The 22,031-nt window shown below is 53.9% G+C and overlaps 1 protein-coding gene across 2 annotated transcripts in view; it reads left to right on the top strand.

Annotated features, from left to right (window-relative positions):
* Positions 1-22,031, top strand: part of LOC123761405 (uncharacterized) — a 237,511-nt gene that overhangs the window by 166,442 nt on the left and 49,038 nt on the right. For both annotated transcript variants that reach the window (XM_045747423.2, XM_045747424.2), the window contains exon 3: positions 15,108-15,279. In XM_045747423.2, coding sequence (XP_045603379.2) covers positions 15,108-15,279 — 172 coding nt within the window. The remainder of the gene's footprint in view (positions 1-15,107; positions 15,280-22,031) is intronic.

Raw genomic sequence — 22,031 nt, 5'->3', positions numbered from 1 at the left:
CATGTACTGTGGGGCTGGGTCCACCCCCATGTACTGTGGGGCTGGGTTCCCACCCCCATGTACTGTGGGGCTGGGTTCACCCCCCATGTACTGTGGGGCTGGGTTCACCCCCCATGTACTGTGGGGCTGGGTCCCCCCCCCATGTACTGTGGGGCTGGGTCCACCCCCCATGTACTGTGGGGCTGGGTTCACCCCCATGTACTGTGGGGCTGGGTTCCCCCCCCCCCCATGTACTGTGGGGCTGGGTTCCCCCCCCCCATGTACTGTGGGGCTGGCTTCCCCCCCCCCCCCATGTACTGTGGGGCTGGGTTCCCACCCCCATGTACTGTGGGGCTGGGTTCTCCCCCATGTACTGTGGGGCTGGGTTCCCACCCCCCATGTACTGTGGGGCTGGGTTCCCACCCCCATGTACTGTGGGGCTGGGTTCCCACCCCCATGTACTGTGGGGCTGGGTTCCCACCCCCCATGTACTGTGGGGCTGGGTTCCCACCCCCATGTACTGTGGGGCTGGGTTCCCACCCCCATGTACTGTGGGGCTGGGTTCCCACCCCCCATGTACTGTGGGGCTGGGTTCCCACCCCCATGTACTGTGGGGCTGGGTTCCCACCCCCATGTACTGTGGGGCTGGGTTCCCACCCCCATGTACTGTGGGGCTGGGTTCCCACCCCCATGTACTGTGGGGCTGGGTTCCCACCCCCATGTACTGTGGGGCTGGGTTCCCACCCCCCATGTACTGTGGGGCTGGGTTCCCACCCCCATGTACTGTGGGGCTGGGTTCCCACCCCCCATGTACTGTGGGGCTGGGTTCCCACCCCCATGTACTGTGGGGCTGGGTTCCCACCCCCATGTACTGTGGGGCTGGGTTCCCACCCCCCATGTACTGTGGGGCTGGGTTCCCACCCCCATGTACTCTGGGGCTGGGTTCCCACCCCCATGTACTCTGGGGCTGGGTTGTCATAGAGATGGAGTATGAACCAACCAGGTATCAACCAGGAGGCTCCCCGCCCTCAAGGTCCCCCACCGCATGCTCACATCCCCCTCCTGACCTTCCCCCACTCCTACCCTCACCCCTCCCGCCCCCCCCATCCCCCCTCCCGTCACCCCTATCACCTCTGGCATAACCCTGTTGAGCTGGTACTCCCTCGTTTCCGGTAGCAGACCTTTAACTTCCTTTAGGTGCACTTTCCTCTCTCTTTTGTTTCTCCTTTACTGTGTGGGGGTGGTGTGGACCATGAGGGGGGTGGTGTGGACCATGTGGGGGTGGTGTGGACCATGTGGGGGTGGTGTGTGGACCATGTGGGGGTGATGTGTGGACCATGTGGGGGGGTGGTGTGGGCCATGTGGGGGTGGTGTGTGGACCATGGGGGGGTGGTGTGTGGACCATGTGGGGGTGGTGTGTGGACCATGTGGGGGTGATGTGTGGACCATGTGGGGGGTGGTGTGGGCCATGTGGGGGTGGTGTGGGCCATGTGGGGGGTGGTGTGTGGACCATGTGGGGGGTGGTGTGGACCATGTGGGGGTGGTGTGTGGACCATGTGGGGGTGATGTGTGGACCATGTGGGGGTGGTGTGTGGACCATGTGGGGGGTGGTGTGTGGACCATGTGGGGGTGGTGTGGGCCATGAGGGGGTGGTGTGTGGACCATGTGGGGGGGGGTGTGGACCATGTGGTGGGGGTGTGGACCATGTGGGGGGGGTGGACCATGTGGGGGTGGTGTGGACCATGTGGGGGTGGTGTGTGGACCATGTGGGGGGTGGTGTGTGGACCATGTGGGGGTGGTGTGTGGACCATGTGGGGGGGTGTGGACCATGTGGGGGTGGTGTGGGCCATGAGGGGGTGGTGTGTGGACCATGAGGGGGTGGTGTGTGGACCGTGTGGGGGGTGGTGTGGACCATGTGGGGGTGGTGTGTGGACCATGTGGGGGTGATGTGTGGACCATGTGGGGGTGATGTGTGGACCATGTGGGGGGTGGTGTGGGGAGTGGTGTGGACCATGTGGTGGGGGGGTGGTGTGGACCATGTGGTGGGGGTGGTGGTGTGGACCATGTGGTGGGGGTGGTGGTGTGGACCATGTGGTGGGGGTGGTGGTGTGGACCATGTGGTGGGGGTGGTGGTGTGGACCATGTGGTGGGGGTGGTGGTGTGGACCATGTGGTGGGGGTGGTGGTGTGGACCATGTGGTGGGGGTGGTGGTGTGGACCATGTGGTGGGGGTGGTGGTGTGGACCATGTGGTGGGGGTGGTGGTGTGGACCATGTGGTGGGGGTGGTGGTGTGGACCATGTGGTGGGGGTGGTGGTGTGGACCATGTGGTGGGGGTGGTGGTGTGGACCATGTGGTGGGGGTGGTGGTGTGGACCATGTGGTGGGGGTGGTGGTGTGGACCATGTGGTGGGGGTGGTGGTGTGGACCATGTGGTGGGGGTGGTGGTGTGGACCATGTGGTGGGGGTGGTGGTGTGGACCATGTGGTGGGGGTGGTGGTGTGGACCATGTGGTGGGGGTGGTGGTGTGGACCATGTGGTGGGGGTGGTGGTGTGGACCATGTGGGGGTGGCGGGAATGAAGTCTGCGGCCACCAATGTATGTGAAGGTGGTGGTGTATAGGGGTTGGGGTTAGTTTCCAGGTAGTGGCTGGTAGGAAAGTTGATCAAACCACCAACTCCTACCCCCCACTACCTGGCAACTACCCCTACCTCCCCCCCCCCATCAACTATACACCACCACATGTAATCAGAGACTGGTGAAGTACATGGAGGAGGAAGGGAAGTATAACACCAGGCAGCATGGGTTTAGAAACCGCAGAGGCGCCCATACAGCTATAGCCCTGATCTACCAGCATATAGCAGAGGGGCCCATACAGCTATAGCCCTGATCTACCAGCATATAGCAGAGGGGCCCATACAGCTATAGCCCTGATCTACGAGCATATAGCCAACGCAGTGTCGAAAAAAGATCAGTGTAATATAGTGCTTAGAGACGTTTCGAAAGCCTTTGCCAAAGTGTGGCACACAGGCCTAAAATATAAGATATCTGAACTAGGACTTCCTGTGAGATTTACTGGTACTCTCTGCAGCTTTATAGACAATAGAACTGCAAGGCTTAATATCGGCAGCTACTTGGCTGACGTAATAGAACTGAAAAGTGGAGTACCACAAGGAAGCTGCCTCTCCCCCACTCTATTCAACATATATACAGCTGACCTACCCCAACCCCAACATGGAGAATACATCACATACGCTGATGATGTTACCCAAATAATATGCCAACCGGGACCATCAAAGCCGCTACTAGCCGACAAGACCAAGGCAGCAATTGAACTCATAAACAAATTTGAGAAGCAATGGAAAATTAGCACCAACAAACAAAAGTTTCAGATAATACACATTGCGAGAAGAAACCCTGACCCCATCATCCTTGATAACCAGCCGATCCAATATGCGGAGGTAGGCAGAATACTGGGACTTATGATAAATAGAACAGGGATACAAACTCATGTAAGGGACCGACTAAACATTGCCAAAGCAGCCTTAGGAAAATTGAGACGATCCCGAAGCCTCAGTACTAACATTCAGATCCACCTATATAAGGCTCTAGTTCGGTCGCATCTAGAGTATCCCCCAGTACCACTACACACCATAAAGAAAACTAACATGCAGAAACTGCAAGCAGTACAAAATAAGGCGCTAAGGAGAGCAGCAAAACACCGTCCACCATATGATCAGACAATCCAGGAGCTCCATGAACTCCTGAACATACAGCCACTAAACATCAGACTGCAGCACCAAGCCATCAGGGTATGGAACACCATCGAAATGTTAGAGGACCCAATGTTAGAAAGATTGCTCCAAGATGAGACGCCCCGCTCCCACAGCTGGTGGCCCAAGATGAGACGCCCCGCTCCCACAGCTGGTGGCCCAAGATGAGACGCCCCGCTCCCACAGCTGGTGGCCCAAGATGAGACGCCCCGCTCCCACAGCTGGTGGCCCAAGATGAGACGCCCCGCTCCCACAGCTGGTGGCCCAAGATGAGACGCCCCGCCCCACAGCTGGTGGCCCAAGATGAGACGCCCCGCTCCCACAGCTGGTGGCCCAAGATGAGACGCCCCGCTCCCACAGCTGGTGGCCCAAGATGAGACGCCCCGCTCCCACAGCTGGTGGCCCAAGATGAGACGCCCCGCTCCCACAGCTGGTGGCCCAAGATGAGACGCCCCGCCCCACAGCTGGTGGCCCAAGATGAGACGCCCCGCTCCCACAGCTGGTGGCCCAAGATGAGACGCCCCGCTCCCACAGCTGGTGGCCCAAGATGAGACGCCCCGCTCCCACAGCTGGTGGCCCAAGATGAGACGCCCCGCTCCCACAGCTGGTGGCCCAAGAGCCTTGATTCACTACATGCAAACCCCGCCCCACAGTACACAATTCCCAGATGAAATACTGACCAGATATCCTTCCTCCATAATTGAAAAATTGAGTGTGTGTATAGTTTTGTATATGGGTATATATGTGTGTGTATGAACAACTCGATAAATAATAATACAATAAAGAGCCTTAAACAGAACAACATGTGTGGAAGCATCAGAGTGTGTATATATGAATGCTACACAGTATTCATCTATGGCCAGTATTCATGGATAAGCACCTCCAAAGGATACCTGATCAACCAGGCTGTGACTCATACGTCAGGCTGCGAGCAGCCGCGTCCAACAGCCTGGTTGATCAGTCCGGCAACCAGGAGGCCTGGTCGACGACCGGGCCGCGGGGACGCTAAGCCCCGGAAGCACCTCAAGGTAACCTCAAGGTATGGCCACCCATATATGATGACACATGTGAAGAACCTCTCACACACTCACAGCTCCCTGACAAGAGGGAGCCAGCTTAGCTTAGCTGCCAACACCCACACATGGTGTCAGCAAGGCGGACAGCCCGCCTGCTTTCATACCTCACTGTATTTCCACCTTCTCGTAGCTCACTTCCTCGTAGCTATCTCAGCTCGGATACCAGTCTGGTGGCAAACCTTTGAACCTTTTCCAGTTTAGTCTTATGCGTGACTAGATATGGACTCCATGCTGGGGCTGCATACTCCAGGATTGGTCTGACATAGGTGGTATACAAAGTTCTGAATGATTTTCTTTTTTTTTTCTTCTACCACAAACGTGGCCACACATTTACAATGCTAATCAGCATATATACATTTTCTTCTGTCCTCCATAGACAGGGTTAGAGATCAGTTAAACGTAAATACATAGATACACAGATTTACGTATGCCCTACATAAAGTGTTCGAAGTGTCATTAATGTGCATTTACAAAGGTGAAATGCAATTCTGATCAGCTTCCATATGTGCTTTATACACGTACATACACACACACATACGTACATATACATATATACATGCATATATACACACACGCATACATTCACATACATTTGTCTCTCTTACTCTGACAGGGTGAGATAGCTGACATAGAAACTAGTGTGCAATTAAGCACTTAATCACTGAAGGTGATTAAGGTGCTTTTACAAGCTCAGGTTATATAGTTACATCACATACATACATTGTATAAATGATACATTACATGGTTAATCTTGGATACAAGTCCAATACATCATCAAGTGTTCCAGTACTCATATAGTAATTACACAGTTCAGCATACCTCAGCCCAGGAGGGCGAAAGTCAGACAATATGATGATTGTGTGTGTGTGTGTGTGTGTGTGTGTTTGTTTTAGAGAATAATGTATTTAGTAAATATATCGGAAAAATAGATTGGTTAGAAAGGCGGAGTCCAAGAGCTAATATTGCTGTTCCACAAGCACATTCCCTGCTTGTGGAATTTACCATTTGATTCCGCGAGCACAAATATTAAATAAATTTGTTTATGCTGAGGTGAGGGGGGGGGGGTGATGTAGAGACGAGCATTAGAGGGTGTTGGTGAGGTGTTAGGGGGGGGGGGCGGGGGTGGAGGGAAGGAGCGGCGCCCCCTCCCTCCACCAGGCATCACCCCGACCCCCGCCCTCCACCCATGCCCCTGGAATGAGGGAGCTTCCTGTCACAGGATACCTCTCCCCACCATGACCCCCCCACCCACCATCTCCCCCCCCCACCCCCAGTCTTAGTTATCACCTTCACTCTTCCTCTCCCCGTGCCTCCTGCCGCTCCCCCACAGTACCCCTCCTGCCGCTCCCCCACAGTACCCCTCCTGCCGCTCCCCCACAGTACCCCTCCTGCCGCTCCCCCACAGTACCCCTCCTGCCGCTCCCCCACAGTACCCCTCCTGCCGCTCCCCCACAGTACCCCTCCTGCCGCTCCCCCACAGTACCCCTCCTGCCGCTCCCCCACAGTACCCCTCCTGCCGCTCCCCCACAGTACCCCTCCTGCCGCTCCCCCACAGTACCCCTCCTGCCGCTCCCCCACAGTACCCCTCCTGCCGCTCCCCCACAGTACCCCTCCTGCCGCTCCCCCACAGTACCCCTCCTGCCGCTCCCCCACAGTACCCCTCCTGCCGCTCCCCCACAGTACCCCTCCTGCCGCTCCCCCACAGTACCCCTCCTGCCGCTCCCCCACAGTACCCCTCCTGCCGCTCCCCCACAGTACCCCTCCTGCCGCTCCCCCACAGTACCCCTCCTGCCGCTCCCCCACAGTACCCCTCCTGCCGCTCCCCCACAGTACCCCTCCTGCCGCTCCCCCACAGTACCCCTCCTGCCGCTCCCCCACAGTACCCCTCCTGCCGCTCCCCCACAGTACCCCTCCTGCCGCTCCCCCACAGTACCCCTCCTGCCGCTCCCCCACAGTACCCCTCCTGCCGCTCCCCCACAGTACCCCTCCTGCCGCTCCCCCACAGTACCCCTCCTGCCGCTCCCCCACAGTACCCCTCCTGCCGCTCCCCCACAGTACCCCTCCTGCCGCTCCCCCACAGTACCCCTCCTGCCGCTCCCCCACAGTACCCCTCCTGCCGCTCCCCCACAGTACCCCTCCTGCCGCTCCCCCACAGTACCCCTCCTGCCGCTCCCCCACAGTACCCCTCCTGCCGCTCCCCCACAGTACCCCTCCTGCCGCTCCCCCACAGTACCCCTCCTGCCGCTCCCCCACAGTACCCCTCCTGCCGCTCCCCCACAGTACCCCTCCTGCCGCTCCCCCACAGTACCCCTCCTGCCGCTCCCCCACAGTACCCCTCCTGCCGCTCCCCCACAGTACCCCTCCTGCCGCTCCCCCACAGTACCCCTCCTGCCGCTCCCCCACAGTACCCCTCCTGCCGCTCCCCCACAGTACCCCTCCTGCCGCTCCCCCACAGTACCCCTCCTGCCGCTCCCCCACAGTACCCCTCCTGCCGCTCCCCCACAGTACCCCTCCTGCCGCTCCCCCACAGTACCCCTCCTGCCGCTCCCCCACAGTACCCCTCCTGCCGCTCCCCCACAGTACCCCTCCTGCCGCTCCCCCACAGTACCCCTCCTGCCGCTCCCCCACAGTACCCCTCCTGCCGCTCCCCCACAGTAGTAATAACCATAGTACTAATAATTGGTATTAAGGAAATATTTCATACTTGGAAGTGCCTCGTACAGATACTCGCCTGTTATGACAAACAGGAAGATCTTGAGGTTATCTTGAGATGATTTCGGGGCTTTAGTGTCCCCGCGGCCCGGTCCTCGACCAGGCCTCCACCCCCAGGAAGCAACCCGTGACAGCTGACTAACACCCAGGTACATATTTTACTGCTAGGTAACAGGGGCATAGGGTGAAAGAAACTCTGCCCATTGTTTCTCGCCGGCGCCTGGGATCGAACCCAGGACCACACGATCACAAGTACAGCATGCTGTCCTCTCGGCCGACCGGCTCCAAGGTGGATCCGGATGGAGAAAGGTTTGACCGGCCGACCAAGATGTGCAGATTCTCAGTCGGGAATGTGAACAAAATGTTCTTTGGTAGTTTGGTAGAGTAGTTGTGTAGACGCAGGCGACGCTGGGAATCTTAAGTGCAAAGTAAGAAGTTAGTAATTATCCTGGTATAGAAATCCCCGCAAAGGTAGAAAATATCAATATAATTATTATTCTAATATACAAACCGCCAGATGCAACAGTGGAGAAATTCACTGAGCAGATCCACAAAATAGAGAATATCCTTGATAACCCAGCAACCCCAGTACCAGATATTATCTTCCTTGGAGACCAATCTACCCAGTTTACAATGGAGAATAGTAAACAATAACATTATAGCAGGAAGTCAACCTGAAAATAACCAACCACAGGTCAGAGAACTACTGAGGTTCTGTGACAAATTCTCGCTCAGTCAGCAGATTACAGAACCAACTAGGAACGAGAACACGCTGGACCTGATATTCACGAACAATGATGAGCTAATCAGAGACATTACTGTCTCAGACACTACGTACTCGGACCACAAGCTCATTGAAGTGTAAACTAACATTAATAACGGTAGTAGGCCCAAGAGAAACAACAAGCGAGAACGGCTATTAAATAAATTACATTTTAACAATAAAAGGATAGACTGGGAGAAAATAACCTGAGAACCTGAAAACATTCAATGGGAAAATGTTCTAATAAAAATCCTACACAAGGCATACAAAAACTGACTTCTGAAGCCTATGAAATCTGAAACATGTTCCGTTGAGGAAAGCCAGAAAGAGGTCCAACGAAGAAAGAGAACGCAGACGACACTACAAAAGAAGAACAGTTAACGGAATGGTTAAGCAGACACAGCTTTACATACAAAAAAGGAATAATTTAAACAGGGAGATTGAAGAAATTCTAACAGAGACTAAATAATTCATATCAGATTGAAGAAAGGCAACTAGAACAGAAAGCAATTCAAGAAATAAAGAAAGCCCCAAAATATTTCTTCACATACGCTAAATCAAAAGCAAAACCACTGCCAGTATTGTACCTATTCGTACTAGTGAAGGTTCATACACGGAGGATGACAAAGAAATTAGTGAAATCCTGAAAAAGCAGTATGAGGACATGTTTAGCACTCTGATACACAGCATGAAAGTGGAAGATTCAGACAACTTCTTCCTGTGATAACCAAACCCCTGTAAATATAACTGATATCGACACGTGCATGGCAGATTTTGAAAGGGAAATTGACAACAGGCCCATGCACTCAGCCCCGGGTCCATACTCATGGAATTCAATATTTATAAAGAAATGCAAAGTGCCGGTAGCACAGGCACTCAGTATAGTGTGGAGGAAGAGTTTGGACACGGGGGAGATACCAGATGCGCTTAAAGCAGCAGACATTGCCCCTCTACACAAGGGAGGGAGCAAAGCATTGGCAAAGAATTATAGACCAGTTGCACTAACGTCCCACATAATAAAATTATTTGAGTGTGTGATCAGGAGTCAGGTCACTAGTTTCATGGAGACCAATGACCTCCACAACCGAGGCCAACATGGATTTCGAGCGGGAAGATCGTGCCTCTCACAGCTACTTGATCAATACGACAAAGTCACTGAGGCATTAGAAGAAAAACAGAATGTTGATGTGTTACACACAGATTTCGCAAAAGTATTCGATTTAATATGACCATGGAGTGATAGCACACAAAATGAGGTCAAAGGGAATAACCGGTAAAGTAGGACGCTGGATACTCAGTTTTCTGTCGAACAGAACACGACAAGTAACAGTCAGTCATATAAAATAGTCCAAGTCCAGTTAAAAGCTCAGTACCTCAAGGTACAGTCCTTGCACCACTGCTGTTCCTTATTCTCATATGAGATATAGACAAAAATACAAGTCACAGCTTCGTGTCATCTGGTTGATACCTGGTTGCTACCTGGTTGATAGGGTTCTGGGAGTTGTTCTACTCCCCAAGCCCGGCCCGAGGCCTGGCTTGACTTGTGAGAGGTTGGTCCACCAGGCTGTTGCTTGGAGCGGCCCGCAGGCCCACATACCCACCACAGCCCGGTTGGTCCGGCACTCCTTGGAGGAATAAATCTAGTTTCCTCTTGAAGATGTCCACGGTTGTTCCGGCAATATTTCTTATGCTTGCTGGGAGGACGTTGAACAACCGCGGACCTCTGATGTTTATACAGTGTTCTCTGATTGTGCCTATGGCACCTCTGCTCTTCACTGGTTCTATTCTGCATTTTCTTCCATATCGTTCACTCCAGTATGTTGTTATTTTACTGTGCAGATTTGGTCCTTGGCCCTCTAGTATCTTCCAGGTGTATATTATTTGATATCTCTCTCGTCTCCTTTCTAGTGAGTACATTTGGAGAGCTTTGAGACGATCCCAATAATTTAGGTGCTTTATCGCGTCTATGCGTGCCGTATATGTTCTCTGTATTCCCTCTATTTCAGCAATCTCTCCTACTCTGAAGGGGAAAGTGAGTACTGAGCAGTACTCAAGACGGGACAAGACAAGTGACTTGAAGAGTACAACCATTGTGATGGGATCCCTGGATTTGAAAGTTCTCGTAATCCATCCTATCATTTTTCTGGCTGACGCAAGTAGTAGAGGAGTACTACTCCTCTACTACTGGGGAGTAGAAGGACTCCCAGAACCCCATCAACCAGGTTATACCCCGAGGAATGATTCTGTTATGTGATGTGCTATTGTTGCTCATCAGCCTGATGGCAGCCCAAGCGAACAGAACAGGAGAATGGAGCTGGGCTGCAAGACCTGCACCTTGCAAGTTCAACTGTTGGCTCTCCTGGTAACACACTCCAATAATGAAAACTTAATATGCACCTTAATCATTTCAAAGTTCCTTTCCACATTAAATACCTTAGAATAAAGTTGTAACGTCTCTATTACGTCTTGCTTCGGAGAGATTATACAAAAGATATACAAGACCAGATATATACGCATACTTCATAAGGGGTCAATCAAACTTCTTAGATTTAACTGGAGGAAGGTGATAATGTGGGCTATCAAATAGAACTCTTCAGTGTCGTTAGAACAGAACTGTGATGTTGAAGTAGAAGAGTACATTTGACCAGTCCACACACACTAGAAGGTGAAGGGACGAGAAATGTATGGTCTGGTCAAATTACTTCAGCCACGTTGTGACGCATCGCCTGCATAGAAGAGTGCGCGCGCGCGCGCACACACACACACACACACACACACACACACACACACACACACACACACACACACGCACACGCACACGCACACGCACACGCACACGCACACGCGCGCGCGCGCGCACACACACACACACACACACACACACACACACACACACACACACACACACACACACACACACACGCACACACACACACCACACACACACACGCACACACACACACACACACACACACACGCACACACGCAAGCGCACAAGCACACTGTAACGGGGGGTGGGGGAAATAGCTCTATCTTGTCCATTATTCCACCCCCCAGTTAACTAACGAGGCCGGGGGAAACAGCTCTCTAGTCCGTTATCCCGTCCCCAGTTAGCTAACTATTCTAGAGCACTCCCAGAGTTCCTAAGGCAGCCTCTCTCGTTCAACACCTTGTAACCTAGGTATTTGACTACCTAGGTGCTAAGACTACAAGGTGCCGTAACTTGATCAGTTACCCGAAACCCCAGAGAGAACTCTAGAATACAGAATCATTGCCACAAACGTATAAGAGAAAACGAAAGGAAAGAAATGAATAGTGAAGTAATTAGTGAGGGTTTGGGGTGAGAGGTAGAGGAGTGGGAGGAGCGAGGAGGGTCATTAGTGGAAAGTGAGAGTTTAGAGAGGGGTGGAGGGAGAGGTGTAGATAGGTAGAAGTAGAAGAGTAGATAGTAGACGAGTAGATAGTAGAAGACGAAATGCTGCCACCATCCATTCATGATCATTACATACAAGACAAGGAATGGAACTTGTCTGTATCACAATATTCACCAAAGATGTTATCAAGAGATCATTATTAGTATGGTCCCATCTTTATCATGTATCAACTCCAAACATGTACTCATTAATATCATGAAACCAGTAACCACAGAGGCTTTCTCACCTCAACTCAAAGCTCTAGGGAACAAAGTTAAACACAATTTAAATAATAAATTCATAATTATATTTCACATGAAGTATCATAATTTAGCAATTCAATTAAAATGTTCCAGTTTAATATGCAAAGTGAGTCATCATCCAAGAATTCGAGAACCCTACAACTTGACTGCCCCTGATCATCACACAACATATGTAAACACGACCAAGTCACCTTACTGCTCAACTCACCAAGTGTCTCTGCCTATAGCTGGATAGAGGGGGGGGGGTCTGTAGTTGACAGACTCCCGCCCTGCCGGCCGACAGCCTCCCTGCTAGGGCCGTCTCCTCTGCTCTGCTGACTGCCGTTCTGTCTGTTAATGCTTCATGCTCTCGAATCGGTAGTTCTCCGAGTATTTATTGGGGAACCTAGTAACTAACTCCGCCCACAAGTAGATAGCCTGAGGCACTCTACCAAGCCACTCCTTAAACGTCGGCAATTTTGAAGGCTACCAGGCTCCAACTAAGAGATTATCAGAAGCAAGGTGAAATTCGCATGATCTGACCTCAGGACACTTGGGGGTCATTAACGCTTAGAGGTGTGAGTTTCAGGCCGACAAACTGGCGCCTCTCAGATCCTTGTCTGTGACTCATGTACTCTATGTATGTATTAAACTAAACCAAACACCTTACAGTGTTACAACACGCACGCACGCACACGTACGCACGCACACGCGTACGTACGTCCAGATCCACTGGTGTACACTGGTGTGACCACATGTCCCTGCCTCCGCCGACTGGTGCTGCCTCAACGGCCTCTCACACATCGGACAAGTAACAAAACTGCAAACAATAAAATATAAGAAATCCTTCCATTGTATTCATATTCCGTTTTAAATAGATAATTGATGTACGAGATTAAGGAACAAGCGGTGTAATAGTATTAGTGTGAATCACTAATAATAATAATTGTTCGATGATATAATATCCAGTATTTTAAGTATCGTAAGTATTAAGACCTGGCTTCTGGTGTATATTGTAAAGACAATATAGACTAAGGATAAGACTAAGTGTGTTAGTGGGTCTTTATAATTGCGAGTACACCTTGCATGACATAATAATACAAGAAATCCACTGACGTCTGATTGAGACCTTTTGTGCTCCATGTAACCCTTTCGTGCTCCATGTAACCCTTTCGTGCTCCATGTAACCCTTTCGTGCACTAGCTTGCACAGGACCAGTATGGGGTGCACAATAAAGGAGTGGCCCGGGGGGGAGCGTGCCGTGACTGGTGCTGGGGGCCCGGGGGGGGGGAGCGTGCCGTGACTGGTGCCCGGGGACCCGGGGGGGAGCGTGCCGTGACTGGTGCCGGGGACCCGGGGGGGAGCGTGCCGTGACTGGTGCCGGGGACCCGGGGGGGAGCGTGCCGTGACTGGTGCCCGGGGACCCGGGGGGGAGCGTGCCGTGACTGGTGCCCGGGGACCCGGGGGGGAGCGTGCCGTGACTGGTGCCGGGGACCCGGGGGGGAGCGTGCCGTGACTGGTACCCAGGGACCCGGGGGGGAGCGTGCCGTGACTGGTGCCGGGGACCCGGGGGGAGCGTGCCGTGACTGGTACCCGGGGGGGAGCGTGCCGTGACTGGTACCCGGGGGGGAGCGTGCCGTGACTGGTACCCGGGGGGGGGGGAGCGTGCCGTGACTGGTGCCGGGGACCCGGGGGGGAGCGTGCCGTGACTGGTGCCCGGGGACCCGGGGGGGAGCGTGCCGTGACTGGTGCCCGGGGACCCGGGGGGGAGCGTGCCGTGACTGGTGCCCGGGGACCCGGGGGGGAGCGTGCCGTGACTGGTGCCCGGGGACCCGGGGGGGAGCGTGCCGTGACTGGTGCCCGGGGACCCGGGGGGGAGCGTGCCGTGACTGGTGCCCGGGGACCCGGGGGGGAGCGTGCCGTGACTGGTGCCCGGGGACCCGGGGGGGAGCGTGCCGTGACTGGTGCCGGGGACCCGGGGGGGAGCGTGCCGTGACTGGTGCCGGGGACCCGGGGGGGGAGCGTGCCGTGACTGGTGCCGGGGGCCCGGGGGGGGGGAGCGTGCCGTGACTGGTGCCGGGGGCCCGGGGGGGGGAGCGTGCCGTGACTGGTGCCCGGGGGGGGGAGCGTGCCGTGACTGGTGCCGGGGGCCCGGGGAGCGTGCCGTGACTGGTGCCCGGGGGGGAGCGTGCCGTGACTGGTGCCGGGGGCCCGGGGAGCGTGCCGTGACTGGTGCCCGGGGGGGGGGGGGGAGCGTGCCGTGACTGGTGCCCGGGGGGGGGGGGAGCGTGCCGTGACTGGTGCCCGGGGGGGGGGAGCGTGCCGTGACTGGTGCCCGGGGGGAGAGCGTGCCGTGACTGGTGCCCGGGGGGGGGGAGCGTGCCGTGACTGGTGCCGGGGGCCCGGGGGGGAGCGTGCCGTGACTGGTACCCGGGGGGGAGCGTGCCGTGACTGGTGCCGGGGGCCCGGGGGGGAGCGTGCCGTGACTGGTACCCGGGGGGGAGCGTGCCGTGACTGGTGCCGGGGGCCCGGGGAGCGTGCCGTGACTGGTGCCCGGGGAGCGTGCCGTGACTGGTGCCGGGGGCCCGGGGAGCGTGCCGTGACTGGTGCCGGGGGCCCGGGGAGCGTGCCGTGACTGGTGCCGGGGGCCCGGGGAGCGTGCCGTGACTGGTGCCGGGGGCCCGGGGAGCGTGCCGTGACTGGTGCCGGGGGCCCGGGGAGCGTGCCGTGACTGGTGCCCGGGGGGGGAGCGTGCCGTGACTGGTGCCCGGGGGGGGGAGCGTGCCGTGACTGGTGCCGGGGGCCCGGGGAGCGTGCCGTGACTGGTGCCGGGGGCCCGGGGAGCGTGCCGTGACTGGTACCCGGGGGGGAGCGTGCCGTGACTGGTGCCCGGGACCCGGGAGGGAGCGTGCCGTGACTGGTACCCGGGGACCCGGGGGGAGCGTGCCGTGACTGGTGCCGGGACCCGGGGGGGGAGCGTGCCGTGACTGGTGCCCGGGGGGGGAGCGTGCCGTGACTGGTGCCGGGGGCCCGGGGGAGTGTGCCGTGACTGGGGCCGGGGGCCCGGGGGGGGGAGCGTGCCGTGACTGGGGCCGGGGCCAGGGACCAGGGACCTGGGCAAGTACTAACCAGTGTTGTGTTGCGTGTTTCAGAGGGGTGCTCGTCGCGGTCGACGCCCAAGCCGCGGCCGCCATCACCGACCATGCGGCCCAACATAACATTCCAGACGTACGCCTGCCCCCCTGCCTACGCTGCCTGGTACTGCCTCAACGGCGCCACCTGCTTCACCGTCAAGATCGGCGAGTCCATCCTCTACAACTGCGAGTGAGTACCCACACGGACCAGCCCACTAATGTATGTTTTCAAGAGTTTTAGAAATTTGCTCAAGAAGGCCAGACATTGCCGTAGCTCCTCTATCCCCGCCCACATGTATTATATTGTCACGATAAACGTACATGAACTACCCACTCGACCCCTCGCTACAATTGTCACGATAAACGTACATGAACTACCCACTCGACCCCTCGCTACAATTGTCACGATAAACGTACATGAACTACCCACTCGACCCCTCGCTACAATTGTCACGATAAACGTACATGAACTACCCACTCGACCCCTCGCTACAATTGTCACGATAAACGTACATGAACTACCCACTCGACCCCTCGCTACAATTGTCTCGATAAACGTACATGAACTACCCACTCGACCCTTCGCTACAATTGTCACGATAAACGTACATGAACTACCCACTCGACCCCTCGCTACAATTGTCACGATAAACGTACATGAACTACCCACTCGACCCCTCGCTACAATTGTCACGATAAACGTACATGAACTACCCACTCGACCCCTCGCTACAATTGTCACGATAAACGTACATGAACTACCCACTCGACCCCTCGCTACAATTGTCTCGATAAACGTACATGAACTACCCACTCGACCCCTCGCTACAATTGTCACGATAAACGTACATGAACTACCCACTCGACCCCTCGCTACAATTGTCACGATAAACGTACATGAACTACCCACTCGACCCCTCGCTACAATTGTCACGATAAACGTACATGAACTACCCACTCGACCCCTCGCTACAATTGTCACGATAAACGTACATGAACTACCCACTCGACCCCCTCGCTACAATTGTCACGATAAACGTACATGAACTACCCACTCGACCCCTCGCTACAATTGTCACGATAAACGTACATGAACTACCCACTCGACCCCTCGCTACAATTGTCACGATAAACGTACATGAACTACCCACTCGACCCCTCGCTACAATTGTCACGATAAACGTACATGAACTACCCACTCGACCCCTCGCTACAATTGTCACGATAAACGCACATGAACTACCCACTCGACCCCTCGCTACAATTGTCACGATAAACGTACATGAACTACCCACTCGACCCCTCGCTACAATTGTCACGATAAACGTACATGAACTACCCACTCGACCCCTCGCTACAATTGTCACGATAAACGTACATGAACTACCCACTCGACCCCTCGCTACAATTGTCACGATAAACGTACATGAACTACCCACTCGACCCCTCGCTACAATTGTCACGATAAACGTACATGAACTACCCACTCGACCCCTCGCTACAATTGTCACGATAAACGTACATGAACTACCCACTCGACCCCTCGCTACAATTGTCACGATAAACGTACATGAACTACCCACTCGACCCCTCGCTACAATTCAATTTCTCTCTTTATTATGCACCCCATACCCATCCCGTGGGCGGTGGTGTAAAGGATTACAGAGGCACATAATGGGTTCAGGAACTGAACCCTCTAGTTCGTTTAGCTAAGCAAATAACAATGTTTGACGCTAGTTACAAAATTATCAATGTTTTATACACATGTACACACCCTCATACATACATGTACATACAGTACCGCTGGGTGTACAATACACAGGTTACACCTGGTCCAACAGCCTGGTTGATCGGTCCAGCAACCAGGAGGCCTGGTCGACGACAGGGCCTGCGGGGACGCTAAGCCCCGGAAGCACCTGAAGGTAACCTTAAGGTAAGGTAAGGTACACACACACAAATCACAATAGCTTGGTACATCAAATGAACAAATCCACAAGGGCGGTGATGAGGGTTCGAACTTACGTCCGGGATGATCCCATACGCTCCTTAGTCGACTGCGCCACCACATGGTTGTCAATGTCGTGGACTAAGGCGCGTCTGGGATTATCCGGGACGTAAGTTCGAACCCTCATCACGGCCCTTGTGGATTTGTTCATTGGAACAAAGGTCGTTTCTTTATACATTTTCAAAATTTTCTGCCAGAAATGTGTCGGACGATCTTGAGGTTATCTTGAGAGGATTTCGGGGCTTTAGTGTCCCTGCGGCCCGGTCCTCGACCAGGCCTCCACCCCCAGGAAGCAGCCCGTGACAGCTGACTAACAACCAGGTACCTATTTTACTGCTAGGTAACAGGGGCATAGGGTGAAAGAAACTCTGCCCATTGTTTCTCGCCGGCGCCTGGGATCGAACCCAGGACCACAGGATCCACAAGTCCAGCGTGCTGTCCGCTCGGCCGACCGGCTTCCGTCGGCCTTAGCCTAGCAGAGGTAACATCTACAAGTCTGCTAACCTTATTGGATGACCCATAGACGTGCGGTTCTTCCTGCATAATAGAATGATAGATGGAATAACTGTGTGAATTTCACTTCTGAAATCTACGAGATTGTGTTGATGTTCCCTTAATATTACTGACCTCTGACTGCTCAAAGGCAGTCAGAGATGGCAATCAATTACCTCTTTACAAGCAAATCACCTGCAGGCAGGAGTGAGGTGGTTATGAAGAGCTGGAGTTGTTGCACAACTGAGGGAAGAAGTAGAGCAGTTTGTGCGAGAGGGAAAATCTGACCCAATAGAGCCTTTGTTGAAAGAGGAATGGACGGCCAAGCGTGTGTACATGGCGGCCATATTTACCCTTCTTAACGAAGGTAATATTTCTCTTCAGGGATCTTGTACAAATATTTGTACACACAGATGTATGATGGATGTGTTCCAGAAGACGTGGGCTAATTGGGAGTGGCGTGCAAGAGGAAGATAGAGAAATGTTTCCACTCTTGGCAGAGTTTTTAATTGCTGTTGATGTTAACTAGAAAGTCATATTCAACAGAATAAGTCAACATTTAAGGGCGTTAGCTGGAAACTTTATTATTAACCTGTAAATGAGGATCGTCGTAGAGGTAATCTCTGGAGTAATAATCCCGTCTTGGAAGACAATCGTGCGCACTTGATCCTCGTAGAAAAGAAAACGGAGATGTGTTCTGACGTCACTCTGGCGTCCAGACATAAAAGGCAATCAATCATTCTCAGTTTGGACATCACTCGAGAAATAATATTCGTCTCCGAGTTATAAAGTCATCAAATTGTTAGTAATTTCTTAAGATTTCATATGTATGTGACGCGACTTTTTCAGCCGTCAGTAATAAGCCCAAACCCAGACAACGAATGATGTTAATGGAGCGCTTCATCTGCCAGATATAACTGGTAGCCGGTCGGCCGAGCGGACAGCACACTGGACTTGTGATCCTGTGGTCCCGGGTTCGATCCCGAGCGCAGGCGAGAAACGATATGCAGAGTTTTTCACCCTATGCCCCTGTTACCTATCAGTAAAATAGGTACCTGGGTGTTAGTCAGCTGTCACGGGCTGCTTCCTGGGGGTGGAGGCCTGGTCGAGGACCGGGCCGCGGGGACACTAAAGCCCCGAAATCATCTCAAGATAACAAAGATATAACGCTGAGGCACCTGTGGCCTATATCACATTGTCTAACAAAGCAGCAGATGGCGCACTAAATAAACATTTTAATTATATAACATTAAATTTAATAAAATACTATCTACATACTATTTTATTTCAACCAATCTACATTGTTTATATTGGTCTTGGCCGTCAGTCGGTCCGCGAAATACTTCTCATATTTTCGCGGGTCGGCAAGTGTAAGAAGGGTGAAGAACGCGGCTGTAGAACGCAGACGTAAGATATACCCGATATCTGGGGCCAGCTTCACGCAAGCACTTACGAACCTGTACATCTTTTCTCAATCTTTGGCGGCTTTGTTGCCAATCATTAAACAGTTAATGAGCTCCGAAGCACCAGGAGGCTGTTTATAACAATAACAACAGTTGATTGGGAAGTTTTCATGCTTGTAAACTGTTTAATAAATGTAATCAAAGCCGTCAAAGATTGAGGAAAGATGTACACGTTCGTAAGTGCTTGCGTAAGTGCTTTCGTGAATCTGGCCCCTGGTCTTTACAAACAATGAAGACATAATCAGGGACATTATGATATCAGATACCACATACTCAGAGCACAAGCTCATTGAAGAGCAAACGACCATCAATACTCAGAACAGACCCAAAGCCTTGATCAAGCCAGACGGGTCATTCACTAAATTCATTTTCAATAATAAAAGGATAGACTGGGAGATAATAAACAGGGAACTTACAAACATTCCATGGGGAACTGTTCTAAGTAATACAAGTCCTACAGAAGGAATTGAAAAACTGACTTCGGAAGCGTATCAAGTCTGTCTGAAACATGTTCCGTTGAGGAGAACCGGAAAAAGGTCCAACGTAGAAAGAGAACGCAGACGACACAACAAGACACTCGCCTGGCGTTCCGCGAGCGCTTTGTCATGGGTTCGTATCCTGGCCGGGGAGGATATACTGGGCGCAAATCCTTGACTGTAGCCTCTGTTTAACGCAACAGTAAAATGTGTACTTGGTTGTAACAACGATTCTTCGCGGCGGGGATCGTATTCCAGGGACCTGCCCGAAACGCTACGCGTACTAGTGGCTGTACAAGAATGTAACGACTCTTGTATATATCTCAAACAAAAAAAAAGACAGAAACGAAAAATGTTTAAGCAGACACGACTTTCCCGTCAAAGAAGGAATAATTTAAATAGGGAGATTGAAGAAATCGAGCGGAAATTGAAACACTCGTATAAGACTGAAGAAAGGCAGTTAGAACCTAAAGCAACTCAGGAAAAAATAAAAATAAAAAATATCTCTTCACATATGCGAAAGCAAAAACCACTGCCAGTATTGGACCTATTCGTACTAGTGAAGGTTCATACACGGAGGATGACAAAGAAATTAGTGAAATCCTAAAAAAGCAGTATAAGGACATGTTTAGCACTCTGATACACAGCATGAAAGTGGAAGATCCGGACAACTTCTTTATGCGTGATATCCAAACCCCTGTAAATATAACTGATATCAACACGAGCTTGACAGATTTTGAAAGAGAAATTGACAATGTGCCCATGCACTCATCCCCAGGGCCAGACTCATGGAATTCAATATTTATAAAGAAATGCAAAGTGCCATTAGCACAGGCACTCAGTATAGTGTGGAGGAAGAGCTTGGACACGGGGGAGATACCAGATGCACTTAAAGTAGCAGACATTGCCCCTCAACACAAGGGAGGGAGCAAAGCATTGGCAAAGAATTATAGACCAGTTGCACTAACATCGCACATCATAAAAGTATTTGAGAGAGTGATCAGGAGTCAGGTCACCAGTTTCATGGAGACCAATGACCTTCACAACCCAGGCCAACATGGGTTTAGAGCGGGAAGATAATGCCTCTCACAGCTACTTGAGCACTACGACAAAGTCACTGAGGCATTAGAAGAAAAACATAATGCAGATGTGATATACACGGACTTCGTAAAGGCGTTCGATAAATGTGACCATGGCGTGATAGCACACAAAATGAGGTCAATGGGAATAACCGGTAAAGTAGGACGCTGGATACTCAGTTTTTTGTCGAACAGGACACGACGAGTAACAGTCAACCATATAAAATAGAATCCAGGCGCAGTTAAAAGCTCTGTACCTCAGGGTACAGTCCTTGCACCGCTGCTGTTCCTTATTCTCATATCAGATATAGACGAAAATACAAGTCACAGCTTCGTATCATCCTTTGTAGATGATACAAAAATCAGTATGAAAATTACCTCGGCTGAAGACATTGAAGTTTTTCAATGTCTGCCTTCAACCGCCCCCCCCCCCAAGGCTCACCCTTCACGCCCCCCCCCCCCGGCTCACCCTTCTCCCACCCCCCCACGGCTCACCCTTCAACCCCCCCCTCACGGCTCACCCTTCAACCCCCCCCCCCAAGGCTCACCCTTCACCCCCCCCCCGGCTCACCCTTCACCCCCCCCGGCTCACCCTTCTCCCACCCCCCCCCCACGGCTCACCCTTCTCCCACCCCCCCCCCCACGGCTCACCCTTCTCCCACCCCCCCCCCCCACGGCTCACCCTTCTCCCACCCCCCCCACGGCTCACCCTTCTCCCACCCCCCCCACGGCTCACCCTTCAACCCCCCCCCCCCACGGCTCACCCTTCAACCCCCCCCCCCACGGCTCACCCTTCAACCCCCCCCCCAAGGCTCACCCTTCACCCCCCCCCCCCACGGCTCACCCTTCACCCCCCCCCCCCCCACGGCTCACCCTTCTCCCACCCCCCACGGCTGACCCTTCAACCCCGCCCCCCACGGCTGACCCTTCAACCCCGCCCCCCACGGCTGACCCTTCAACCCCGCCCCCCACGGCTCACCCTTCAACCCCCCCCCCCACGGCTCGCCCTTCAACCCCCCCCCCACGGCTCACCCTTCAACCCCCCCCCACGGCTCACCCTTCAACCCCCCCCCACGGCTCACCCTTCACCCCCCCCCCCACGGCTCGCCCTTCAACCTCCCCCCCCCACGGCTCACCTTCAACCTCCCCCCCCCACGGCTCACCTTCAACCCCACCCCACCCACGGCTCACCCTTCAACCCCACCCCCCCCACGGCTCACCCTTCAACCCCCCCCCACGGCTCACCCTTCAACCCCCCCCCCACGGCTCGCCCTTCAACCCCCCCCACGGCTCACCCTTCAACCCCCCCCACGGCTCACCCTTCAACCCCCCCCCCCACGGCTCACCCTTCAACCCCCCCCCCACGGCTCACCCTTCAACCCCCCCCCACGGCTCACCCTTCAACCCCCCCCCCCACGGCTCACCCT

The sequence above is a fragment of the Procambarus clarkii genome, chromosome 7 (assembly GCF_040958095.1).
Source record: "Procambarus clarkii isolate CNS0578487 chromosome 7, FALCON_Pclarkii_2.0, whole genome shotgun sequence".
Taxonomy (NCBI): domain Eukaryota; kingdom Metazoa; phylum Arthropoda; class Malacostraca; order Decapoda; family Cambaridae; genus Procambarus; species Procambarus clarkii.
The sequence above is the reverse complement of the archived record's forward strand: the minus strand, read 5'-3'. Positions and strand labels throughout refer to the sequence as shown.